Source organism: Microplitis mediator, chromosome 2, assembly GCF_029852145.1.
Source record: "Microplitis mediator isolate UGA2020A chromosome 2, iyMicMedi2.1, whole genome shotgun sequence".
NCBI classification, from domain to species: Eukaryota; Metazoa; Arthropoda; class Insecta; order Hymenoptera; family Braconidae; genus Microplitis; species Microplitis mediator.
The window spans coordinates 4,822,361-4,843,905 of NC_079970.1; the positions used below are offsets into that span (position 1 = coordinate 4,822,361).

The window sequence follows — 21,545 nt, forward strand, 5'->3', positions numbered from 1 at the left end:
CCAACATTCGTGATACCTCTCAATCTAAAGATTTTCAATAAAAAAAAAAATATTTTTATCATCAGAAGCTCGCATCTGTATTGAGATCCACTGGCTTGCTAATTTCATAACAAATTTTATTGATCTTTCTGTCGATAAAATAAAAAAATACCCCATTAAATCACACCAATTTCGTCACTGTAATAGTCGTAGCAAAGTGTAGTAATGCCGTTTTCGTTTTTAAAATGTATTTATATCGTATGTTTGCGTGACCAAATATAATTAGATCCCTAAATAAAAACATCGGTGAAATATTTAACCGCACACAGATTTGTGTGGTATATTTCTGAATGGCAACCAGCAATTCACTGTGCTAATGCAGTAAACGACTGTACTGTAGTACATTGAACGACGCGTGTTCGAGCGACATAAGCGCAGGTCATATAATCGTACGTAATTAATTTAACGCAGTGAGAAAGCTGCACGGTCGCAAAGCGACACCTCTAATTGAACCATTAGTAGACACGTCAGTAAAAATTAACCAAATACAGCAAACGATTGGGAATAAAAATCTCTTAATTCAACCGAGAAAATTAAAGAAAAGAAGATATTTATCATAACTCATGATACATAAATACTTGAATGTTTAATGTAAATATAGGTTTAATGGTGGCAATAAGTCAAGATGATTTGGACTAAAGCCACCGGAAATGTCAACTGAAAATCTGGAAAGTTGCCTGACGAGAACAAGTGATGGATTTTTAAAATCCACGTGCATTATACGGTCTACTAACACATCAATTACTTGGGTCATCAATAATACTTACAGAATAATGACTCAATAATAATAATAATCAATGGATGCACTGTAAAAAATTATAATGAAGTGAACGCACACTGTAAAAAATTTCGGTGTAAAAATGGACCCGGAGAACTTTACACGGCCGTGTAGTGTAAAATAACGGTGTAAAATTTTTTGGGTATAAATTTTCCATCAGTGTAATTTTAACACGGTGAAATCTACTTTCTTTTACACCATTCCGTGTTACTCGATATAATTTTAATTAATGATCAACAAATAATGTTGAATATTTATACTACTTATTCAATAACTACACTGAAAAAAAGATTTATTTGAGCCAAAAAAATCGTATATTTGGATATGGCCAAATAAATATTTAATTGTGAGAAAGATATAATATATTTGAGTAGTTTAATTGCGTGAAATAAGTGATTTATTTGTGGTAAAAAAATGATCCAATTGCTACAAATAAATAAGGGCTTCAAATATATGTAGTATCGGCCAATTTTAGGTTATTTGTCACAAATTTAATATTGTTACCACAAATTAATCAATTGCTTACCACAAATAAATTATATATTTCCGTCAAATTATAAAATTATTTGAATCAACTGTCATATTTTGTTGTACCAAATATATTTATTTGGTGTAATTTTCACAACAAAATTTTTACACTGAGACATTTACACTACACCGGGTCCAAAAAATTTTTTACAGTGCAGATTAAATCCGGAGTGAACGTGGAGCAGATGACTGTTTATTTATTTGATCCCCTCGGAGTAAAATTTACTCCGTAAGGGAATTTATTTTAATATGAAAATTGGTTTGGAGTGAAATTCACTTTAAAAGGGAGTTTATTTTAATATTGAAAGTCCGAATCGGAGTGAATGCAGATTTAAATAAAATCCAGATCACTCCGAAATCACTCATCTGAAAAAACAAACTCCCTATTTACTCCGCATGTAGAGTATTTTTTTTTAAAACTGCGGAACTTTAAGTGACGAAGTGAATTCGAGTTTAAATGAAATCCGCATTCACTCCCGATTTTTCGCAGTGCAATGCAGAACAAAGTTTAATAAATTTACCAAGTAAATAATAGATGTTGAATTAATTTTATAAATTAAACTAGTATCGATGTAATCGTGACTGGTACCTGGGAATAACAGGTGGCGTTAAAGATAATCGTTTTGTGCAAGTTTCGCTTAGTATAATTATATTTCCCACAGACACGGAAGCTTGATTGGTCTTTTAAAATGCTCGATAATTATTTAACAGATTTAACAGAGTTATTGTTGAGCTAAATACTAGTCACTATTTATATCACTTTAATTAAAAATGCCTTCAATAATTAATTGTATTGAGCAACTGTTATGAAATTCTAAAATCAATTGTGACAGCTTTTGCTTCGATGCCGCGACTATCAAAACTTGATATAATTTTCATTGCATATTTAGTTGTTGATATTAAAAATTAATTAAGATCAGATAGAGTTAGCAAAACTGCACGATTATAATTTTATCTTTCGAAAGGTCGACTGAGAGATCGGGTAGGTTACAACTCCCACCAATTGGGTCAACTATTTTAGTTCTTATAAATTATTAGCGATCAATTTGTTCGATCGTATCTCAAAAAATTTAATTAAGCGAATAATTTTCAATACTCGACAAGTTTATATTTTAAAGTTATCAATAATTCAATCATTTTATCAGATTAATTTGGAAAATCACTTACCTCAGCTTGTACTCAGTGTGCGGCGAAGTTTCTGATATCCTATAATTACTTCCAGTCTGCAACAAAAATTAAAACATAAATTTAAAAATTATACATAAATATGAGGAGTGTAATAGTAATTTCACGATTAGTAACAAGTAATAACATTTTTTAGGATCGTTAACTTTAATGTAATTCGGTCTTAGATCTAGATCGCAATAAACTGAAGGTTGATACTAAACTTCCCAAGAGATATCAGCTCGAGAAGTTTATTTTGAGGGCGTAAATGCGGGAGTTTCTTCGATAAATTAAAAAATATAAATAAAATTGTTGCAATAAAAACATTGGTAAGTTAAATATTATATTACGTTACGTTAGGTTATATATTATATAGTATTTTCAGCCAGCGAAAGGAAAAAAGTAAATGTAATAGATTTTTCTTTTTTTGTAAAGTCGTAAATAAAATTGATAGTTTATTGCCAGAGTTGTCGTAGCAATGGCGAGTACCAAGGTGCCAGGAACGATGTCGTTTTTCGAGTGACGTTAACAAACGTGGCGGTTAACCCTACGAACATAGCAAACGAGCTCACGACAACTACTTCTTTTCCTTTATTACAGTAATACATTGACTTTTTTTATAAATTACTTTTGTACACATCAGTAACCACATACTGGTTGTTTTAAATTTTGTTTTTTGACATGAGAACCACTAGGGTAAAAAATTTTAAGTCAAGAAAATAATGGAATTTTTTCTCCGTCGAAAAGTGGACGACAAAAAGTCCAGGTAGTGAACACAAGCCCGAAATTTGCCCGATAACTAGGCCTAAAAAACTTCAAAATTTTCTGTTCCATATTGAATTGCTGAAAATTTTTAGAAGTTCTATAGTTTTATTTTTAAAAAAATATGACCGAAAATAGGCCGAATCAATTTTTTCGGCCTGTTTATTGGAAAATAATAAAATTTCGGCATATTTCTGCCAATTTTAGGAATTTTTTAATGAAATTCTATGGTATGGCCGTGACTTCAGTGAAATTTAGGCCTCTTGGAATAAAATTGCGTGATTTCGACAAGATTTAGCCTTTCCGGTGCATTTTCGCTCAAATATTTTCACCCGGACAATCACTGAGTTTTTTTAAAAAATAAAAAAAAATTAATTTCTATTGATAAAATGACGAATGTGAATTTTTAAACTATCGTCGATTGATATAAATTTATTAGGATTTATTATAACCAATAATGGTCCGTAAATAACGGACTCGACACTTACCGGTGCTGATGTTGATGAATTAAATATAACGTGACATTTTGATGACGGAAATAAATAATTAACTTTTATTACTATTTTCTGTTTTAATTAACTTGCATATTTTATGACACGTTAAATATTTTATTTGTTGTCATCAATAAATTTTAATTATCACACTTAAAATAATTCAGATGATGAAATGAATAAATAAATCGATTTTAAACAACCGAGTTGCGTATTTTTAACGACTTTTAATTAAATCGTCGAGTTTAAAATACTTGGACAAAGTTTAAGACTAAAAGTTATAGCCGCGCACTATATGACAGTGTACATTGAATTTAAGTAAGTGTAACCTAGTGTTCGGTAGTACGCGAGCGCGGAAGTTGGTTGTTCTGCCAACAGAATTATGCCGAGTAATAACTGAGTGAGGGACTAAGTCTTAAGATTAGATAGTCGGCTGTTGGCTGTGAGAATGAGACGAACACTAAAACTTTTTCGAGACAAAGCATTAAATAAACTTTCCTATTAATTACAAGTATGAGTTTGTTAATTATTCCAAGTAGTAAATTAACTTAAAAATTATCGATATTTATTTAACAAACGATAGCAGTTCAGGTCGTAGTAACGCAAGGTGCTCTGTAGCCGGTTAAAAATACATCTGAGTAGAGTGGGTGAGAGTATGAAGAGACAACAAAATAGACGATTAAAAAAAAAAAGTAAATAATATATATAAGAAGAAGCAGAAAAAGACGACGTGTCTCCTTGGGAATGCCGACAGAAATAAACCGGGAGATTGTAGTTCACCTATAGCATGTATGTGAGAACGTGTGTACAGAGAAAATGTAAAAAATAAAAAAACGGAAATAGTATAGCGAGGAGAAATGGGTCTAAAGTGGTCGGTAGCCATGTTGGTCCGACGGAAGAATAAACGACGGGTTTACTGGGCTCTTCTATATATTTATTTATTTTCTTTCTTCATCAGAAAACTCACTCTCTCTTGTACTCTCTCTTACTCTTTGTTACTTTTACTTTGCTCTTAAAGTTTATACGAATCTACAGAGCCCCAGAAGTTGCCTGGATGCTATTTCCGTCGGATTTCATCGTTGGATTAGTTTTTGTTGTTGTTTTTTTTTTTTTTTGGTGGGTAATATGCCCAGTGGGAGCATCGCGGAGAAGGATTTCCAAGGGGCTCGGCTGTTTATGAAATTGAGGCTCTTCTGGCGCCGAAAAATAGGGAAAATTGTGTGAGCTGGTATTGCAAGAAGCGAAGAATCGAAAGATAAAAATGGGTACGACCGAGCAGGAAACGTGCGACGCTTAAATATTTATGCATTCTAGAGGTGGAAAAGTCTGGCGATTTTTCATGCTAAATCTTTTAGCACCGAGTTCTTTTTTCTTCGGTTCTTTACTGGTCTCTAGGATAGATGCATCGATTGCCGATCTATTATAAAATAAACAACGATTCCATCCCACATAAATAGTGAACATCAAAGTACTTTTATTTTTTTATTTATTTACCACTTAATTGTCTTGTGCAAAGTGTCAAAGAATTGGTATTTCTTTAATAAACTATTGTTTGTTCTTTAATTAGTACTCAGTACTCTGAACAAAAAAATAATAATTATCCTAAGGTGGTAAAACGTACAACATACTTATCCAAACTTTACCTTTGTTCTCCCATTTAATTATATTTCTCTTTAACTTGTTTTAATGTTCGCCTCTCGTATTCTCTGGACATTTTTGCCTTTTAATTCGTGTACACGAGTTACTTAGCAAACAAAAATATCAAACAAAAACAAACTTTCTGCATTAACTTTTTTTTTATTTAGAGTCAAAGCCTTTTTTTCCACCGTAATCCGATTCCGCGATAAATTGATCGATCGCGGCACATCAATCATTTAGCGAATGCAAAAGAGACATTTACATAAATATATCTGTTTGTATATAAATATATATTTAAAGCATATTTTTAGTAGTTCTTATGGCGTCACTGCAGAGGTCGGTACACTCGCAGCAGTTTCCATGATAGAGCATAGAGCGCAAGGTCTCGTTCCATGAGCGTTCCAGATGTTTGTACGTGTCTGTAATGTAGCATTAGAAATTTGTGCGAGTGCAAGTGCACATATGGTTATTTCAATGTACGTCGTGTTACAGTGAGCTTGTCACAAGTAATTTCTATTTTAGATAACTTTATGGACAATTTCTCGGTGGTCCAGCCGAGGTTGCGGTCACGTTTAAAACGTATGCGACAACATTAATGCTATTTTGTGACCCTGTAAACGTTATACACTTCCATACACAGACACACACTCGTGTACATAACTTATAAACATGATTTAAGAAAAGCTCAAAAGCATTTTCATTTTAGTGCACGTTATGTCTTATTCAGTACCAGCGCTACGTTTTCACATGATACTTTTTAATAAAACACACCCATAAATATTTAACCCTCTCTACTTTATTATAAATATTTACTTGCGATTGTTTATTTAATCTGGCGTTTAATACTCACGGTATTGACTCACAGCTCGTTATATAAACCAATTGCGAATTCTAATACTACAGCTTTATAACCAGCCGGTATTTATTAATAAACATTATGAGAGTTTACACCGATGGCCATTAAATTATTTATAACTTGTCGGTATAATATATAAATAATAAGTTATTATTAAGTTAAATAATATTTTTGTTTAATATAAATTGCTCATTATTGTCGGACATGTAATTACCCACAAGTAGGAGTATTTCCGACAATCACTGTAATTGTGTATACAATGTACATAGTAAAGTGTGTGGATAGTATATAGAGGCAATCTCTTGTGCAGGGAGAGTAGAACAAGAGGCATGTATCTATATATATATATATATATATATATGATCGAAGAGCAAGTGTATGTAATCGAATATGTACAAGGGGTTTGTATCGTCCAAGTGCGACAACACTGTTCTTGTCTATGTATAAGTACATGTATTATATATAATATATGTAGTAGTTTGGCACGAATACATAGATCCATACATGGACATAAATATATATGTAGAGACAGACACGAGGTGTGAGGCAAATAGTAAGAGAGAAGGATTTAGTCTAGCGGGAGAGGGCGGGAGGTGGACGTTAGATGCAGGTGCTGCAGTGTATTTATAGTCGAGCCGTGACTCCTCTTCCTGTTCCGTTTCCTCTTCCTTATTATATACAGCAGGCTTCTCTACGTGGCGTAGTCAGCTCCTTTTCCTTATCTACTTTCTTACTCTGACTCTGTACTACTAGTACTGGTATCAGTATTACAGTATCAGTGGGCAGGAGTACGAGTCCTCTAGTCTAGACTACTCTCGACACCCTTGTACTCTCAGTACTCCTAGACGAAAGCTGTTTCCGTCGTCTCTTTAAATTTGGACCGAAAGTAAGGCCAAAAATCATAACTTTGTTCAGGATTTAAGATATGTTGTTACTAGTTGGACTTGAATTATATTTTATCCCGTAAACTTTGTTTTAAATTTACCCTTATTGGGTTATATTATTACTGTTATTGTGATAATAATTTAGTGTCAAGTAATTTTGTGGTGAAAGTCATAGATTTTTTTTTAAATCATTAGATGATTTAATAAAAAAATTGCTATGATGTAAAAGCTGAATTTGAACTGGGCTGAGTATGGAAGCGAAAGTCTGCGCGGTAAATCGATTTCATATGATGTGTGTACCTTGTCGAGGAACAAGAGGGATTTGAGAACATAATTAAGCTGCGCAACAATGGAAATCGGTCATGTGTAGATCGAGGATCAGGTTCGAGGACGGGGTGTCGTTGAATAGAAGCTTGTCTATACACGTCGGACGGGCAATATTCCAAGATGAGATACAGGACTAGATGACATATCGAGCATGTAACGCAGTGTCACCGATAATAAGATAATCCCCCAGAAATCCGCTACTTCCAGAGTAAATTCAATAGACATCACCACTTATCGCTCTGCAAAGTTAGTCTGGATAAAATACTGGTCTTTTTATATTTTTTTCTGTATCCGTGATTTCATTTTGTGAAATACCTTGAGCTTTTTGACGCTAAGCTAAATGGCAAAGTCTCTTGGCTGTATCAAAGAGATCAACCCACAAGATATCCTCGTGTTTGCCTCAATTTGGCTGGCTTCAGTCTGACATCCAGTGAATTTAGATGAAACCCGAGATATCGCCTTTGAGGTGTCTAAGTATCAGACACTTTAGATATATTTTATCAAACGAGTATTAATTAATTAAATAAAACGATTAAATTAATAACCTAATACTAATTAGTTATTTTTTTTCATTATGTTTCAGTCGATTAAAATAATTAATTGAGCACAGAAACAGCCAAATTAATTAGCTCAGTTTATTTATATTAATGTTGGGAAATATTTGTCTAGACAACCGAAATATTAGACTGTTGTATTTGTTATGGGTAAAGATGTTACGTTGATAGACAGAAGTTTTGCTATTGGAATTATTTAAAAACAATGTTCTGTTTGTTTTAATAACCAAATAATTTATCCATCGTAATGAAATGAAAACAAATAATTTTATAAATAACTTAAAACAAACAAAATAAGTAAAAAAATGTATTATTTTAAAGGGCATAGTGATGTAGTATCATCAATATCCATGACAACAAGAGAGATTTCTCTTCATGATCTGAGTAAAAATGTGGACGGTGTTTTTTCGTGTCGAAATTAGGTTCAGCCTCGAGACGTTGTGTCTGAATGTTACGTGCGACGAGAAAATTGAAGAGTGAGTACGTGGAAAGATGAACGGGAGATGGAGAAAAAGAAGGAGGAATAAAAATAAAGGAACTGAGAGAGTAGGGAAGATGAGAGCAGTGGAAAAGAAGCAACAGGTGTCGACGGCTAGCAATTCTCGATCCCCGCTCCGACCTCTACACTCTGTATCCGGCTTTCTACTCTCGTCCTCCCTCTACACTCGCCACCCTCCCCAGCACTCCCTTTTGCCCTCGACTCAGTCGCTGGCTCTCACTCTTTCCCTCCCAGCGCCTCCTAGATCCAACTGGGATAGCAAAAATGTTTAATGGGGTGAACTCGCTGGAAAATACCACTGACGCGTTTGCCTTGTACACCCGACCTGAGAATATCCTTTTTCTCGATCAGTTTTGCATTACTGAACCAGAGGGCTTCTTATCGGTTTATTGGGTTTGTAATTTTAACACTCATATGTTCTTTACTTTTAATTATTATTTAATTTAATATTTTTGTTCAAAAAAGTCGCATAGATATACCGATCTCAGATATCGATTGGTTGAAGGCATTACATATTTTTCAATAAGACACAAAGTCAAAAGATAAAATTTTTCTTGAAAAGACAACAAAAAAATTTTGCGGCACGTCTTTCCGTTGAAATTTAGAGCTCGAACTTTAAAGGAATTTTCCGAGTCGAAATCTAAGGCATACTTTGAACCGAAATGACCATTGAGAACCTACAATAGATTTTTTAGGACGTAATCATTGTAAAAGCTTGAAATGAACCAACTTAGACTTACAAAAGCATTAATTAAACCTACAAAGACATGTATCATAGAACGAACGAACTCTGAATTTTCTAAATCGAGCCTCTGTTAGTCCCAGACTGCCTGTGGGAGTCAATCCACCCTTGGGTATCATTAGCCTACGGAGAAATGACTGGATCACATGCATCAATTTTCCAGTAGTCCGCGAATTTAACAATTTTACTTTCTTATAGTATTCCTTCCAAGTCATTCTTTCTGTTAAATCTAGGTACGTTCGTTTCACGATTTATGTCTATGCAGGTCTAATTCACGCCTCTATAAGTTCAAGTAAGTTCAATTCAAGCCTTCGTAACCCGAGTCAAAACACAAATTATAGTTTAGTCCTCAAAAGCCTCAATTCCTTTGATGTTTCATTTTCCGCCTAGAAAGTAACTTTACTCTACTTTAGTACTAAAAGTCCTTAATGAGAACTATGAGGTCTAAATGCGAATAATTTATCGATTTTAAATTATAATCAAGACCTCAAAATCCTCAACGAATGAAAAGTTATAGTTCGGACTTTGAAAAATTTTAGATAGATAAAGGGAGGGGAGAGAATACCTCAAATGAGACTTTTGAAGTTCAAATGTGGATAAAATTATTCCTGTATGTTCTGAGTATTTTGAGGCTCTAATCCAGATTATGTGATTCCAGTTTAGTCCTCAAAGTGGTAAAATTAGTCGTAGCTACTACTTTGAGGACTAAATTAGGATAACTTTCTATACTGTTGTCAATCTTCAAATTCTAAATTGATCCTCAAAAACCTCATTGAGAACTTTGAGACGTAAATCCGAATTTGTTTTTTGACTCGGGAAGTCTAAGTAGGTCCACTTCAAGCTTTTACAATGATAATGTCCTGAAAAGTTTCATGTAGGTTTTCAATGCTTATTTAGGTTCAAAGTATGCCTTAGACTTCGGTTCGAGTTTTTTTCCGCGTAATTGGAACCGTTTGAGAGGTAATCGTAATAAATTTAATAAATTACCCTTTTAAGAACCGCTCTAATGTGTACATTAGTTTAAACAATAACAAACAATAATTAGTATCAAATTGGGCAAACATATAATAATATATTGATTTACCAGAACGGCAATTCAATATTAACAAAAGTGACGCAGGTGAGCCGCTCGTTGACAACAAACAATGCACCGTTTACTGTTTACCCTGCTAAATGCATCACGTGGGTAATACATTTTCCCCTAAGTATCGCTTTCACACCTACATTACTCCTCACACCCCTTATCACTCGACCTATAAACCATTAAACGTTAACGGGATTTATGCTAAATAAGCATCAACCCAACCGTTGTTTCCAAAGTTAATTATATTTGGTTAGTAGATACCGACATGATAAATAACATAAACAAAAAAATGAAGAAGAAGAAAAAAAACTAACGAATAAAGCCAACACATTAACTGAGTAATTATTAATTTAACAGATCTCAAACTTACGTCTATTGGTTTATGTTAATCCAAGATAAATATAATAAATATATCTGCTCACTTAAACTTTAATTTGAGACCAGATTATATTTATCTATAAGTTATATAAAACTTGTAACTATTTTTTATCTTTGCTCTGTAAAAAAAAAAAAACTTTATCAGTTTTATTTTTAAGTTACGTCATGTATAAATTAATTTTTTATCAAGATTATTTATAACGTATCGAGTAAAAAATTATGCTCTGGATTTAAAACATTTATTTGAATAATTCATTTGAATTTGGATAATAAATAAAATGAAATGTCAAAGGTTTCGGAGGGAAGAGAATTTCATAAAATTAAATATAAAAATATATACCATGACTTTTGTTAATTATAAATAAAATGTAAGTTAATTTATTTGAGGAGCACTTGGATTCTGGTTGGCTCGGACGCCAATTCGACGAGGAATTCCAAGTACTGGATTATATTATTCCGATGAAACTGGGGAGGTCTCATATTCCCAGCGCCGGATAGAATCTACTCGTATTTCCTAACAATCAGGAAGGGAAAGAGTAGGAGTATAGGGATCAAGTGAGATGAAAAAGGAGAATGAGTAGAAGCCGGAGAATCGTAAAGGAAGAGGACAGAAATAAGTAGAGGTTTTACTTAGGAAACTGGAAATCTTGGGGTCGGGAGCGGGTCTTGGCGAAGAATGCTCGTGAATGGTATGCAAGGGAATGGTATCTAAGACTCTGGACAAGGCTGGGCCGACTCGGCGAAGGGTATTCTGGAATTTCGCACTCCAGTACATAGGTCGACCGACATTTTCAACTAAAGAACATTCCATAAGGCGAATAGAAGGCGCTGAGCGTCTTCGGTCGTCTTTGGGTCCACGGGCAGGCGATGATTGTGCCGAGCAAGGATTCTATTCGAGTCATGAAAATCCTCGGGTATTTTAGACGGATTACTGGCATCCAGTTACAGTCAGCAGCTCAAGGGGTATGTCGAGAAGCACGCGGTGGAAATGACACAAGTTTCGATGATACAAGTATACCTATAACTAAGATCGAAGAGACGGCTTGGGAGATATATAAGAGATGAAGAAAATGTAGAAAGAACATGTTTGTGAGTTGATAGACGAGACGTTGAGAGCTTTTCGATGTTGCTCGTGTATTAGAGACAGAGAAGTATGCTTTTTGAACTTGTGATAAATTGTACAAGTGAGAGGAAAAAAAGTAAACAACGAGGAAAACAAGTATAAAAGTAAAAATAAGAAGAGGAAGAGTCGAAGAGTAAGCTAAAAAAGATAATGGTGTATGTATACAATTTCAATAAAAGCGAATTATTGCCTCAGATACTCGGAAGATACTCTCTTTCTTTCCGCAGGGGTTCCTATAATCGGGGTTGTATTTTGTAAACTAAGAGGGATGAGTTTTGTTGATGAGTATCTTTTCTCATACTCACGTTTGGAGAAGAATAGGAGGCATTAATAATACTCTGGAGGGTTCTGATGTCCGTAACCGACGAGAGTCCTAATTAAATTTTGACAAAATTAAAAAAGGTTATCGTTACTGTTATGAGGAAAGTTTAGAACGTAAGATGCTTCTCTTTCATCACTCACCGCCTCACTTTTATTTTCTTCTCTCTCTTTAAAATTATCTACTTTGCTTATTTTTTTTTTAAACTTTAGTCTTTTTCTTCTCTTTTCTTTCTCGGCATTGTAGCCTGTTGTTCGTTGCCTCTGTTTATTAAACTCAGGAAACTTGAAGGGCGGTCGTTGTTATACATCCACGAAGATGAATCTCTTTTCAATGATAAAATTAAAAAATTTTTTACCCCATCTACTTTTAAGTTTCATTTTCTGCTATAAAGTTTTTAACTTATTAAATCCAGCTTGCATTATGTTAATTCCTCAATAAATCATCGAATAATATAATTAAAAAATTTTTTATATTAAAAAAAAAAATAACCCGCAAATCCAAAAATAGTCATTATTTATTTAATAGCCTCAAATCAACGAACAAGTTATGCACGCCCAGAGTATTTACTGCTAGTGCGTGACCTTCGGCATTTATATACCTCGAGAAGGCGGTTCAAATAGGAAAGGAATCACCACCTCGCGGACGCTGATTCTAAAGTCTTTGTATTTAAATTGCCTCAATTTGTGCAGCCATTAATTCTGCGGCTGGCAAAAGGAAGCATACAAGTCGTCAGCGAAAGTTTGGTATTCACGCGATCTCTCATACACAACACACACAATACACAATACACTCATACTCAAACATCCCCGCATACACACACGTTCTTCCGGAATGTGCGAACCCAAGCAGTAAAAGAAACGCCAGCGAAACACATAAAAACAGCTTACGCCAGTGTCTTTGTCTCTTTTTTTCGACGATTATAATTTCTACTGTCGTTATTTAGACGATAAAAAAAAGTCTACGTAAATAAAAAGACGGCGGGAATGTCTGTAGACAGTGCGGAGACGGATAGTTATGTCTGTGACATCTGTAGCACTTTAAATCTTCAATATGATATTCTGTTTGGCACGAGCAAGATGATATTTGTAGACTTGTGTTTTTGCCAACTGTATTCTCTTTTACTATACGAAATTCTACGCTCAAGTGAATCTAAAATACTCACCGATTTGCCTTTGACATGGAAAAAAAATTTATTCTATTTATATAGCAATGATATTTAGAATTTTCCACACGAAAAAAATTGTAGTTGCTACTACAACATATGTAGTTGAGGTCACTTCAAGTTGAGGTAAAGAAATGCCAACTCAAACTTAGAGTACACGGAGAAAAATGTTGGCTCAAAACCTACCAATTTTTATTATGCTGTCGACCAAACTTGAAATAGAAAGTGAAGCATCCAAAAACTTAGTATGCTCTTATGAAAAATTATTATGCTGCCCCGAGTCAAAAAATAAGTTCGGATTTAAGTCTCAAAGTTCTCAATGAGGTTTTTGAGGATCAATTTAGAATTTTAAGATTGACAATAGTACAGAAAGTTATCCTAGTTTAGTCCTCAAGGTAGAAGTTACGACCCATTTTACCACTTTGAAGGCTAAACTGGAATAACATAATCTGGATTAGAGCCTCAAAATACTCAAAACATACAGGAATAATTTTATCCACATTTGAACTTCAAAAGTCTTATTCGACGTATTCTTTCCCCTCCCTTTACTGTCTAAAATTTTTCAAAGTCCGAAGTAAAACTTTTCATTCGTGGAGGATTTTGAGGCCTTAGATATAATTAAAAATCGAGAAATTATTCGCATTTAGACCTCATAGTTCTCATTAAGGACTTTTAGTACTAAAGTAGAGTAGATTTACTTTCTGGGCGGCAAATAAAATATCAAAAGAATTGAGGCTTTTGAGAATTAAACTAGAATTTTTTTTTTGACTCGGGGCATCACAATTATTATTATGTATGAAAGTAATTGTTATTAAATCTTATTGATAAGTGTCTCGCGCGTAGTAAGTATTATGATACAGCATAATAGTTTTTTGGATGCTTCTCTTTCTCTTTCAAGTTTGGTCGACAGCATAATAAAAAATGGTAGGTTTCGAGTGAACATTTTTCTCCATGAAACCTCGACTACACACGCAGTAACGCCAACTACAATCATCAATGTTTACTACATAATTTAGTAGTCAGTACTATTTATGTAGAATCTTTTACCACATATTGGAGTACCCGCTATTGCAATATTTTACTAAAATATTGTGGTTGGAAGAACCAAAATTTTTCTGTGCACATCAGCATGATACAGAAATTGGTTGTAAAAATTTTAAGTAGTACAACATTTTATAAATGCGACATGTTTTCAAAGTCCGTTGATGCATCATTGGGATTGCGATTATAAAGTGATGTAAATATTTGTTAATGCAGATAAAGAGCTTGTAAATCCGGGACACTGAGGACATGTAATTCCTCACATCTGGACGGGATTGCTGGTAAATGTACATCGTCAATGCTAGTGGCTTGAGAACCAAGTGAAGAGAAGAGCGGCAGGATCAGATGGGACGAGGATCCAGGTCAGCTCTCATCGCAGTAATCAAATCTAATCCTTGGGAAGCTTCTGCGTGCTAACTGCTGCCCGATGTATGTCAGCTTAACATATTATACAATCTTAGGACCTGGAACCTGGACCTCGGGCACACGTTGAACCAGATACGTGTTGCATCTCTTGTACTTTTCGGATAATGTGTTATTCGTAAGCAGAATTAACTGCTCTGTGAGATTAAAACTGCGACATATTTATGCAAAGGAGCATTAAAAAATGAACTTATTTAACAATTCAATAGTAATTTGGGTAGTTTATTTTGATGAAGATCGTCGAGCAATTTTAGCTTTAATGTTAAATCGATAAGTGCTTTCAGAGTGCACTTATTAACTGTTAATTTCGTGAGTTGATTTGAATAATTTATAAATTTAAGCGTCGAAAAACGAAATCTCTATTTAATATCTGATAACATAAAATGTTTACGAGGCAAAGTAGGTTGAAACCAATTCAAAAAATACATTCTTAAGGTACATGGAAAGCGGGTAGAAGGAAGAAAAAGAGAGGGTAGATGTTCTGTGAGTAAGAGAATCTTAAGCAATCTCGCATGCAAATCGGCTTTAAAGGAGTGGGAGAAGATGGGTTCGACTTCGCCTATACCTTATAACCGATGCTGCGGGATAGAAAGAGCTTTTCAAAAAAAATTTGTTTTCCTGTGATATCGACTTTACGTACATGCAAATAGTCAGCTGGGTAACTGCATTTCCGGTTACATTTGCATTTCCCAATATACTTTTTTGTTATTTTCTTTCGTTCTTTTTTTCTACCGAGAACAACGTCACTATTTTTATGCCACCGAACATAAAGACAGAATAATAATAACGATAATAATAATAGTAATAGTAATAATAATAAAATATATGTTCCCTGTAATTTTAAGTTTTAAAATAACAAAAATATTTAGTCAGCAGATTATTTGCGACAACCGAATAAAAATGAGCTTAATGTTTGAAAGCTCTGTTAAATAATTTACGTAAAAAAGTTTTAATAGGTAAACTTTTGGTTTTTAAAAACTCAAAAGTAAAAACTAAGTAGATAAAAATATTATTGTAGATTATTTAAAAAAGTTACCGACAAAATGTGTGTTGTTTATTTGGGTATGCCCGTTAAATCTTTTAACAAACAGCGTAAATTAGTCTGTGTAAATGAAAATTTTCGAAGCAACTAAAGCAGACAGGAGTATAGGCAAGAATAATTCGATTTGCTGGCGCATTGGAGAAGCTAATCTCCTTCGGGAAAAGTTCACTTCGAACAACGTTCTACCACAAGCTTTACAGGAGAGATTTCCAAGAGAATGTAAAATGTTAATTCTTTTTTCTTGCTTTTTTTATAATCCTCTTTTCCCTCACTTTTTTTTTTTACATTCCATTTGCTGCGGTTTTTATTTTCAAACAAAATGCGCTGCATAAGAGTATTGTAATGGGGAAAATGCCGATGTGCAAATCCCAGTGTCCATTAGAATGTACCAACTTGATAATTATATTTTTTTTAACCGCCTTTTCGCCGCACCCACACAAAATTTTATTCCGTGAATTTAATTACAAAACAATCATACGAGGAAACAAAAAATTTAATTATTAAAAATATATAAATATTCAAATTTAAATACATACTTTACATGACCAAAGTAAAGTTTATTTTTATTTTTATTTCGTATTCATTTATCGTAAACATAGATCACTGATTTAAACACCAGCGGTTATGAATATTCATGTACAAAAAAGGTTTATTAAAATTTCATAAATAACACTCCATCAAATCGTTTTAATCTATAATACAATCAGCCGTCAACTTCTTAATGGGTTCGGACTAATAGGTCTTGAAAATAAGTAATAAAAAAAAAAGATAATAAAATAAAAAGTAAATAAATTTTAGTGAGCAAAGTGGGCAATTAGCATTCGGGTGATAGTACTTTTATGAATGGATCGTTCAGTAATAACATTTGTTCGAGTCACCGTTACCGTCACCGTCACCGTCACCTTCAACCCTCGATTCCGGCGCTATCTCCCGGCGCTGTTCTGCTGGCTGGAGCCGTGGATGTTATGTAGGCGGGGTAAATTGACGCAAAACAGTATCCGGCAGGGGTTCGAACAGGAAAACGGCTAAAACTATTTCTCTAGCTCGGGGGCGAAGCTGTGATTTGAATACACCCAGTTAGTGGCGCGTGTCCGGACTCTTGATTCACACAGTGACTTTATACTCTGCTCTATACTCAGTACTCAGTCAGTGTGCCGTACATGGAGAGATTATATAACGGAGGTTTACTCATTACTCGAGCTTTCAATGTATATAACATACCACCCACTTTACATCGCCAACTCCAATTCAAAGTTCTCGTTCTGACGACGAAAGATCGATTCCCGCTATTTTATACCAAATTCAATTGAAATAAATAATGATACCCGTCCATTTTAAATTTACGTATATTCACTACTCCAGCAAATTTTAATCCGACCCATCTAAATAACTGTCCGAACTCTCTATGTACTCTTTTGCTCTAATGCTAGTTTTCGGTCACTCGTTAAATTTATTCGTGTTAGTTTAAGTACCCGAGACTTTCAACACTCGGTACACTATTTGCTCTCTATAGTGTTTAGTCTGGTCTATAGCAGTATTTTAAATGCAAATTTAAATTCTAACATTATTTACAGTCATTGCTGACTTGCATTTATATTTATATTTTTAAACTAAAATATAATGCGACGGTAGAAGACGCAATAGCGGCGGTATTATTAATTTTAAATTGAATAGGTCTATACGTAGGTATAATAAGATTTAATAGTTAAATATATTTAGTGATTCGTAAGAGGGAATATGAATCTGGTTGTCTGATGGTTGACTCGAGGTCCCTACGGCGCACTAGACAAACCCATTTACCCGATGAGAAAGAGGCCCTTGTACTGCTGCTACTTTGGGTCTCCAGATAATTTGATATTTAAATGAAGTTTAAATAGTTTGCAACAGCAATTTGTCTTGGAAAGTTGTAAGAGGTATACACACCGTCCTGCTTTGATCGGCGGGGTGTCGTCAGACAACACCGTGAGAGTGTGTGTTATCCTAAAAGAGGGATCAACAAAATTTCAGTGTATATATGTACAAGGATATATTCTAGAGTTACGATACTAAGGAGCGAGGAGTGAGGCTGCTTTTCTGAAGCTCATCTTCTCGACACACCTTCACATCTTGGCGTTTGTTTAGCCAACACGTGCACCTGCCGGCAACCTCTTTGATAGCTGTGATATTAAACTCACACGATCCCATCATTTTACTATACTCAGACTCTTGGATAACCCCAAAGTAAAGACTTTACTGGAATGCAACCTCACTTATAGAAGATGAGCTTTGATGATATTGTAGTTAAACAAAAAATAACTGTCGACCCGGGTCAAAATATCTAGCCTCATCGAACCCAAGTAAGCCTCAATCTAGCCTCACTGAGTAAAGAAAGTATTTTGAGACTCAAATGATGTTCAAAAAGCCTCAATGAGCCTCAAATGATTCTCAAAAATCCTCAAGAAGCCTCGATGAGCCTCAAATAAACCTACTGCTCGACTGTGTAATTTAAACTCGATTAGTATTATTTGAGGCTCAAAATTAGGGCCAGGATTTTTGCGTTAATTTAAAAATAATTAATAATTAGTGGTGTGAAATTTTTTATATTACGGGGAAAATATTGATCTTATGAAAAAATTTTTCCAACAAAAGTTGTAGGAAATTTAATTTTTTAAAAAAAATGTCTCTCTAAATTTTTTCTTAGGATTAATAAGAAAGCCGTAATTTCAAAATTAAGATTCTCATAATTAATCAAATTTAGAATCGTTCATTATGAATCTTAATTTTTGAACTACGGTGAAAATATTGGTTGTATTAAAAAAGTTTTCAAACAAAAGTTGTAGGAAATTTAATTTTCTAAAAAAAATGTCTTTTATAATTTTTTCTTAGGATGAATAAGAAAGCCGTAATTTCAAAACTAAGATTTTCATAATTAACAAAATTTTGAATCGTTCACTATGAATCTTAATTTTTGAATTACGGTGAAAATAGTGATCGTATAAAAAAATCATAAGAGACATTCTTTTAATAAAATTAAATTTCCTACAACTTTTGTTCAAAAACTTTTTTACTAAGACCGATATTTTTTCCGTAATATCAAAAATTTGAACTATTCATTCAAAAAATAAGGCAAAAATCTTGTCCCTACTCAAAATGCTTTTTTTACTCAGTGAGGCTGGATTGAGGCTTACTTGGATTCGATGAGGCTAGATATTTTGACCCGGGGATAGTTATCAAAGTATCAACTCTTTGGGATATAAAATTTTATTTTTTAAATTTAAGTTTTTAAATGCTCAAAGAAATGTAAATATAAAATTATAATGCCAGTTGGAGTTGTTAAAACGGGGCTTAATGTCAGCAATGTTGGTTCGAATCATAAGTTTCATTGCCTTCATAACAATAATTGTTATTTTACGCGTTATACCTAACGGCAATTTTCCTAATTAGTAATTACATTTATGCTGGCGAGTACGGAATGCTTTTAAAAGAGACTGAGTATAAGGGTTTTGTGTGTAGAAAACAGATTTACATCTTCTTTGAAAGTTTGTTGTATAACTTTACCTAACACACGATTCCCAGGATTATTTCTCTCGTGGAATTGAGTAAACTACTCGAGCTTTATTCATATTTCTGATGATTAATGTTAAACTTTTGCATAACTATTGTTATTTTAATAATTTATGATAACAAACGAATAACTCAAGTGATTATTTAAAGATAAAAATTATTTACTCAATATTATTAAGTGGAATTTTTTGATAACTTAAAGCAGATTGTGAGTTTAATTTAAGTGGAAAAAAATGTGGAAGGCTGGGATAAAAGTGGCGAAGCGGGAGCTTATAAACCGTGAGTGGCTCGAGTTGTAGAGTTTAAAAACAAAGTTGATATTAAAATCAATTCGATAGTTTGGCAAAGAGTTCAACTGAGTTTGTAACCTTAAGGACTCTTTTGCCTGAAGCTTCTTTCATACTATATTAGAGTTTAGTCAAGTTCAACTCTTCTTATTTGGATTCTACCGTTTGTCTGGAATGGTGATTTCATGAAGAAAAAAAAAACAGACCAGTGGAAGACTGAGGCTGCTGGAAAATATAAAAAAATATTCAAGTGGATAAAAAGTAGACAACATAAATTTTACTAAATCGTGTGATTTAAGTTAATCCAAATAATTTTTTTTTATTTCCATATCTTCACTTGGGATTTCGGTGGCTGATTAATTAAAACAGGTGATAATTTAAATTTAGATATCACGTGAGTCAAATAAAAAATATAAAAAAAAAATACTAATAATTATTATTCCGTTTTACTGGTGGCTAAAAATGAAAATGTACAGAACTTAAAAAATAATATCACATACAGAGTTTTAATTGCACTGAACACCCTTTATTTTTTCGTTGTTATTTTTATTGCGAATCTTTTTAGCTGGCTCACAAAGTCAGTTTTAACAAACGTTAATTTTTTTTATGCTAAAATAATTACAAAAAAAGGCCTTTCATAAATTAAAAAAAAAAAAAAAAGGTGTAACTAAAATACTGACTGCACTACATTTTTATAATTATATGTTTTTAGTAAAAGGCTTTTGTATTGATTATTAAAAAAAAAATAATTTATAACAAACAGTATTTTTGTCAAAAGCTTAATTTCATCTCTTCCGTAAACACTAATAGCTGATAGCAAATAATAATAGACAAATATTGTCAAGAGATATGAAATACTTAATTGAATTTGTAAGATCAATAAAAAAAATTTCAGGATTAAACAATCAATTAAGTTGAAGAAAAACTTTTGTCAACATCTCACTGCTTAATTTGTCTAGCCAATATATTTTTATTTGTACACTCAGAAAACTAAGTAATTGTGTTTATTAAGCTAAATTTTTAATTCTAATCATCTAGAATGATCGGAACGTTTTTCAATCCAAAAATAGTTAGTGTTATGATTTTTTTTAATAGAATTAATAATATCAGGACGATAACAGTTACTATCAGGATGGTAATATTTACTATCGAGGATGGTAATTAATATTTTTAAATTCTACTTACCTTAGATGGTATCCGAGTCGAAATTTAGAGCCCATTTTTGTTAATAAATGCAATTTTTTTATTTTTTTAAGGTAAATAAATTAAACTAAAATCTTACCTATTAAAAATGTTTATAATTTAATTAACCACCTGCTTATCTAACTATTGTTATTAATAAATTTCGTTGCATGTCAAAAAAATAATGCTTATAATTAATTCTAAAAAATCTTTAATTTTTTTTATCATCATAAATTATTTAATTATAATGAATCGAAATTCAGTACGGGACTAATATTGTCGGACTTGAAGGTTCAAAATCGGACCTCTCAGTGAATGTTCGGACCTCTGGGTTCAAAGTCGGAGCTAGAGGACTACAGGGCTCTAAATCGGATCTATTTAGGGCTAGAGGGCCTATATAGGCTCTAAATTTCAACTCGGGTAACTATTATAATTTTTTATGGTAACTGTTACCATCTGGATTATAAATTTAACTATTTAGAATAATAATAGTAATTAACTCTAGTTAACATACAGGATTGTAACAATTATCATCCATATGGTAAATATTACAATTTAGATGATTTATACAATCATTTAGATAATATTTGCTACTATCGAATTGATGGTAAAAATTTTACCATAACTAGATGGTAGTTTCTACTATTTAATTTTCTGAGTGTAAGTCATCACGCATTAAAAGAATTTAATTAAATA

At 33.0% G+C, this 21,545-nt stretch overlaps 1 protein-coding gene across 6 annotated transcripts in view; it reads right to left on the reverse strand.

The window, feature by feature from the left end:
- Nucleotides 1–21,545, reverse strand: part of LOC130663428 (zeta-sarcoglycan) — a 131,809-nt gene that overhangs the window by 37,910 nt on the left and 72,354 nt on the right. For 3 of the 6 annotated variants that reach the window (XM_057462643.1, XM_057462644.1, XM_057462646.1), the window contains one exon: nucleotides 2,513–2,568. In XM_057462643.1, coding sequence (XP_057318626.1) covers nucleotides 2,513–2,568 — 56 coding nt within the window. Of the gene's footprint in view, nucleotides 1–2,512; nucleotides 2,569–3,759; nucleotides 4,389–5,405; nucleotides 5,642–6,250; nucleotides 6,282–21,545 lie in introns of those variants that run through there. The other 3 variants (XM_057462648.1, XM_057462647.1, XM_057462645.1) reach the window with 3 other exon arrangements.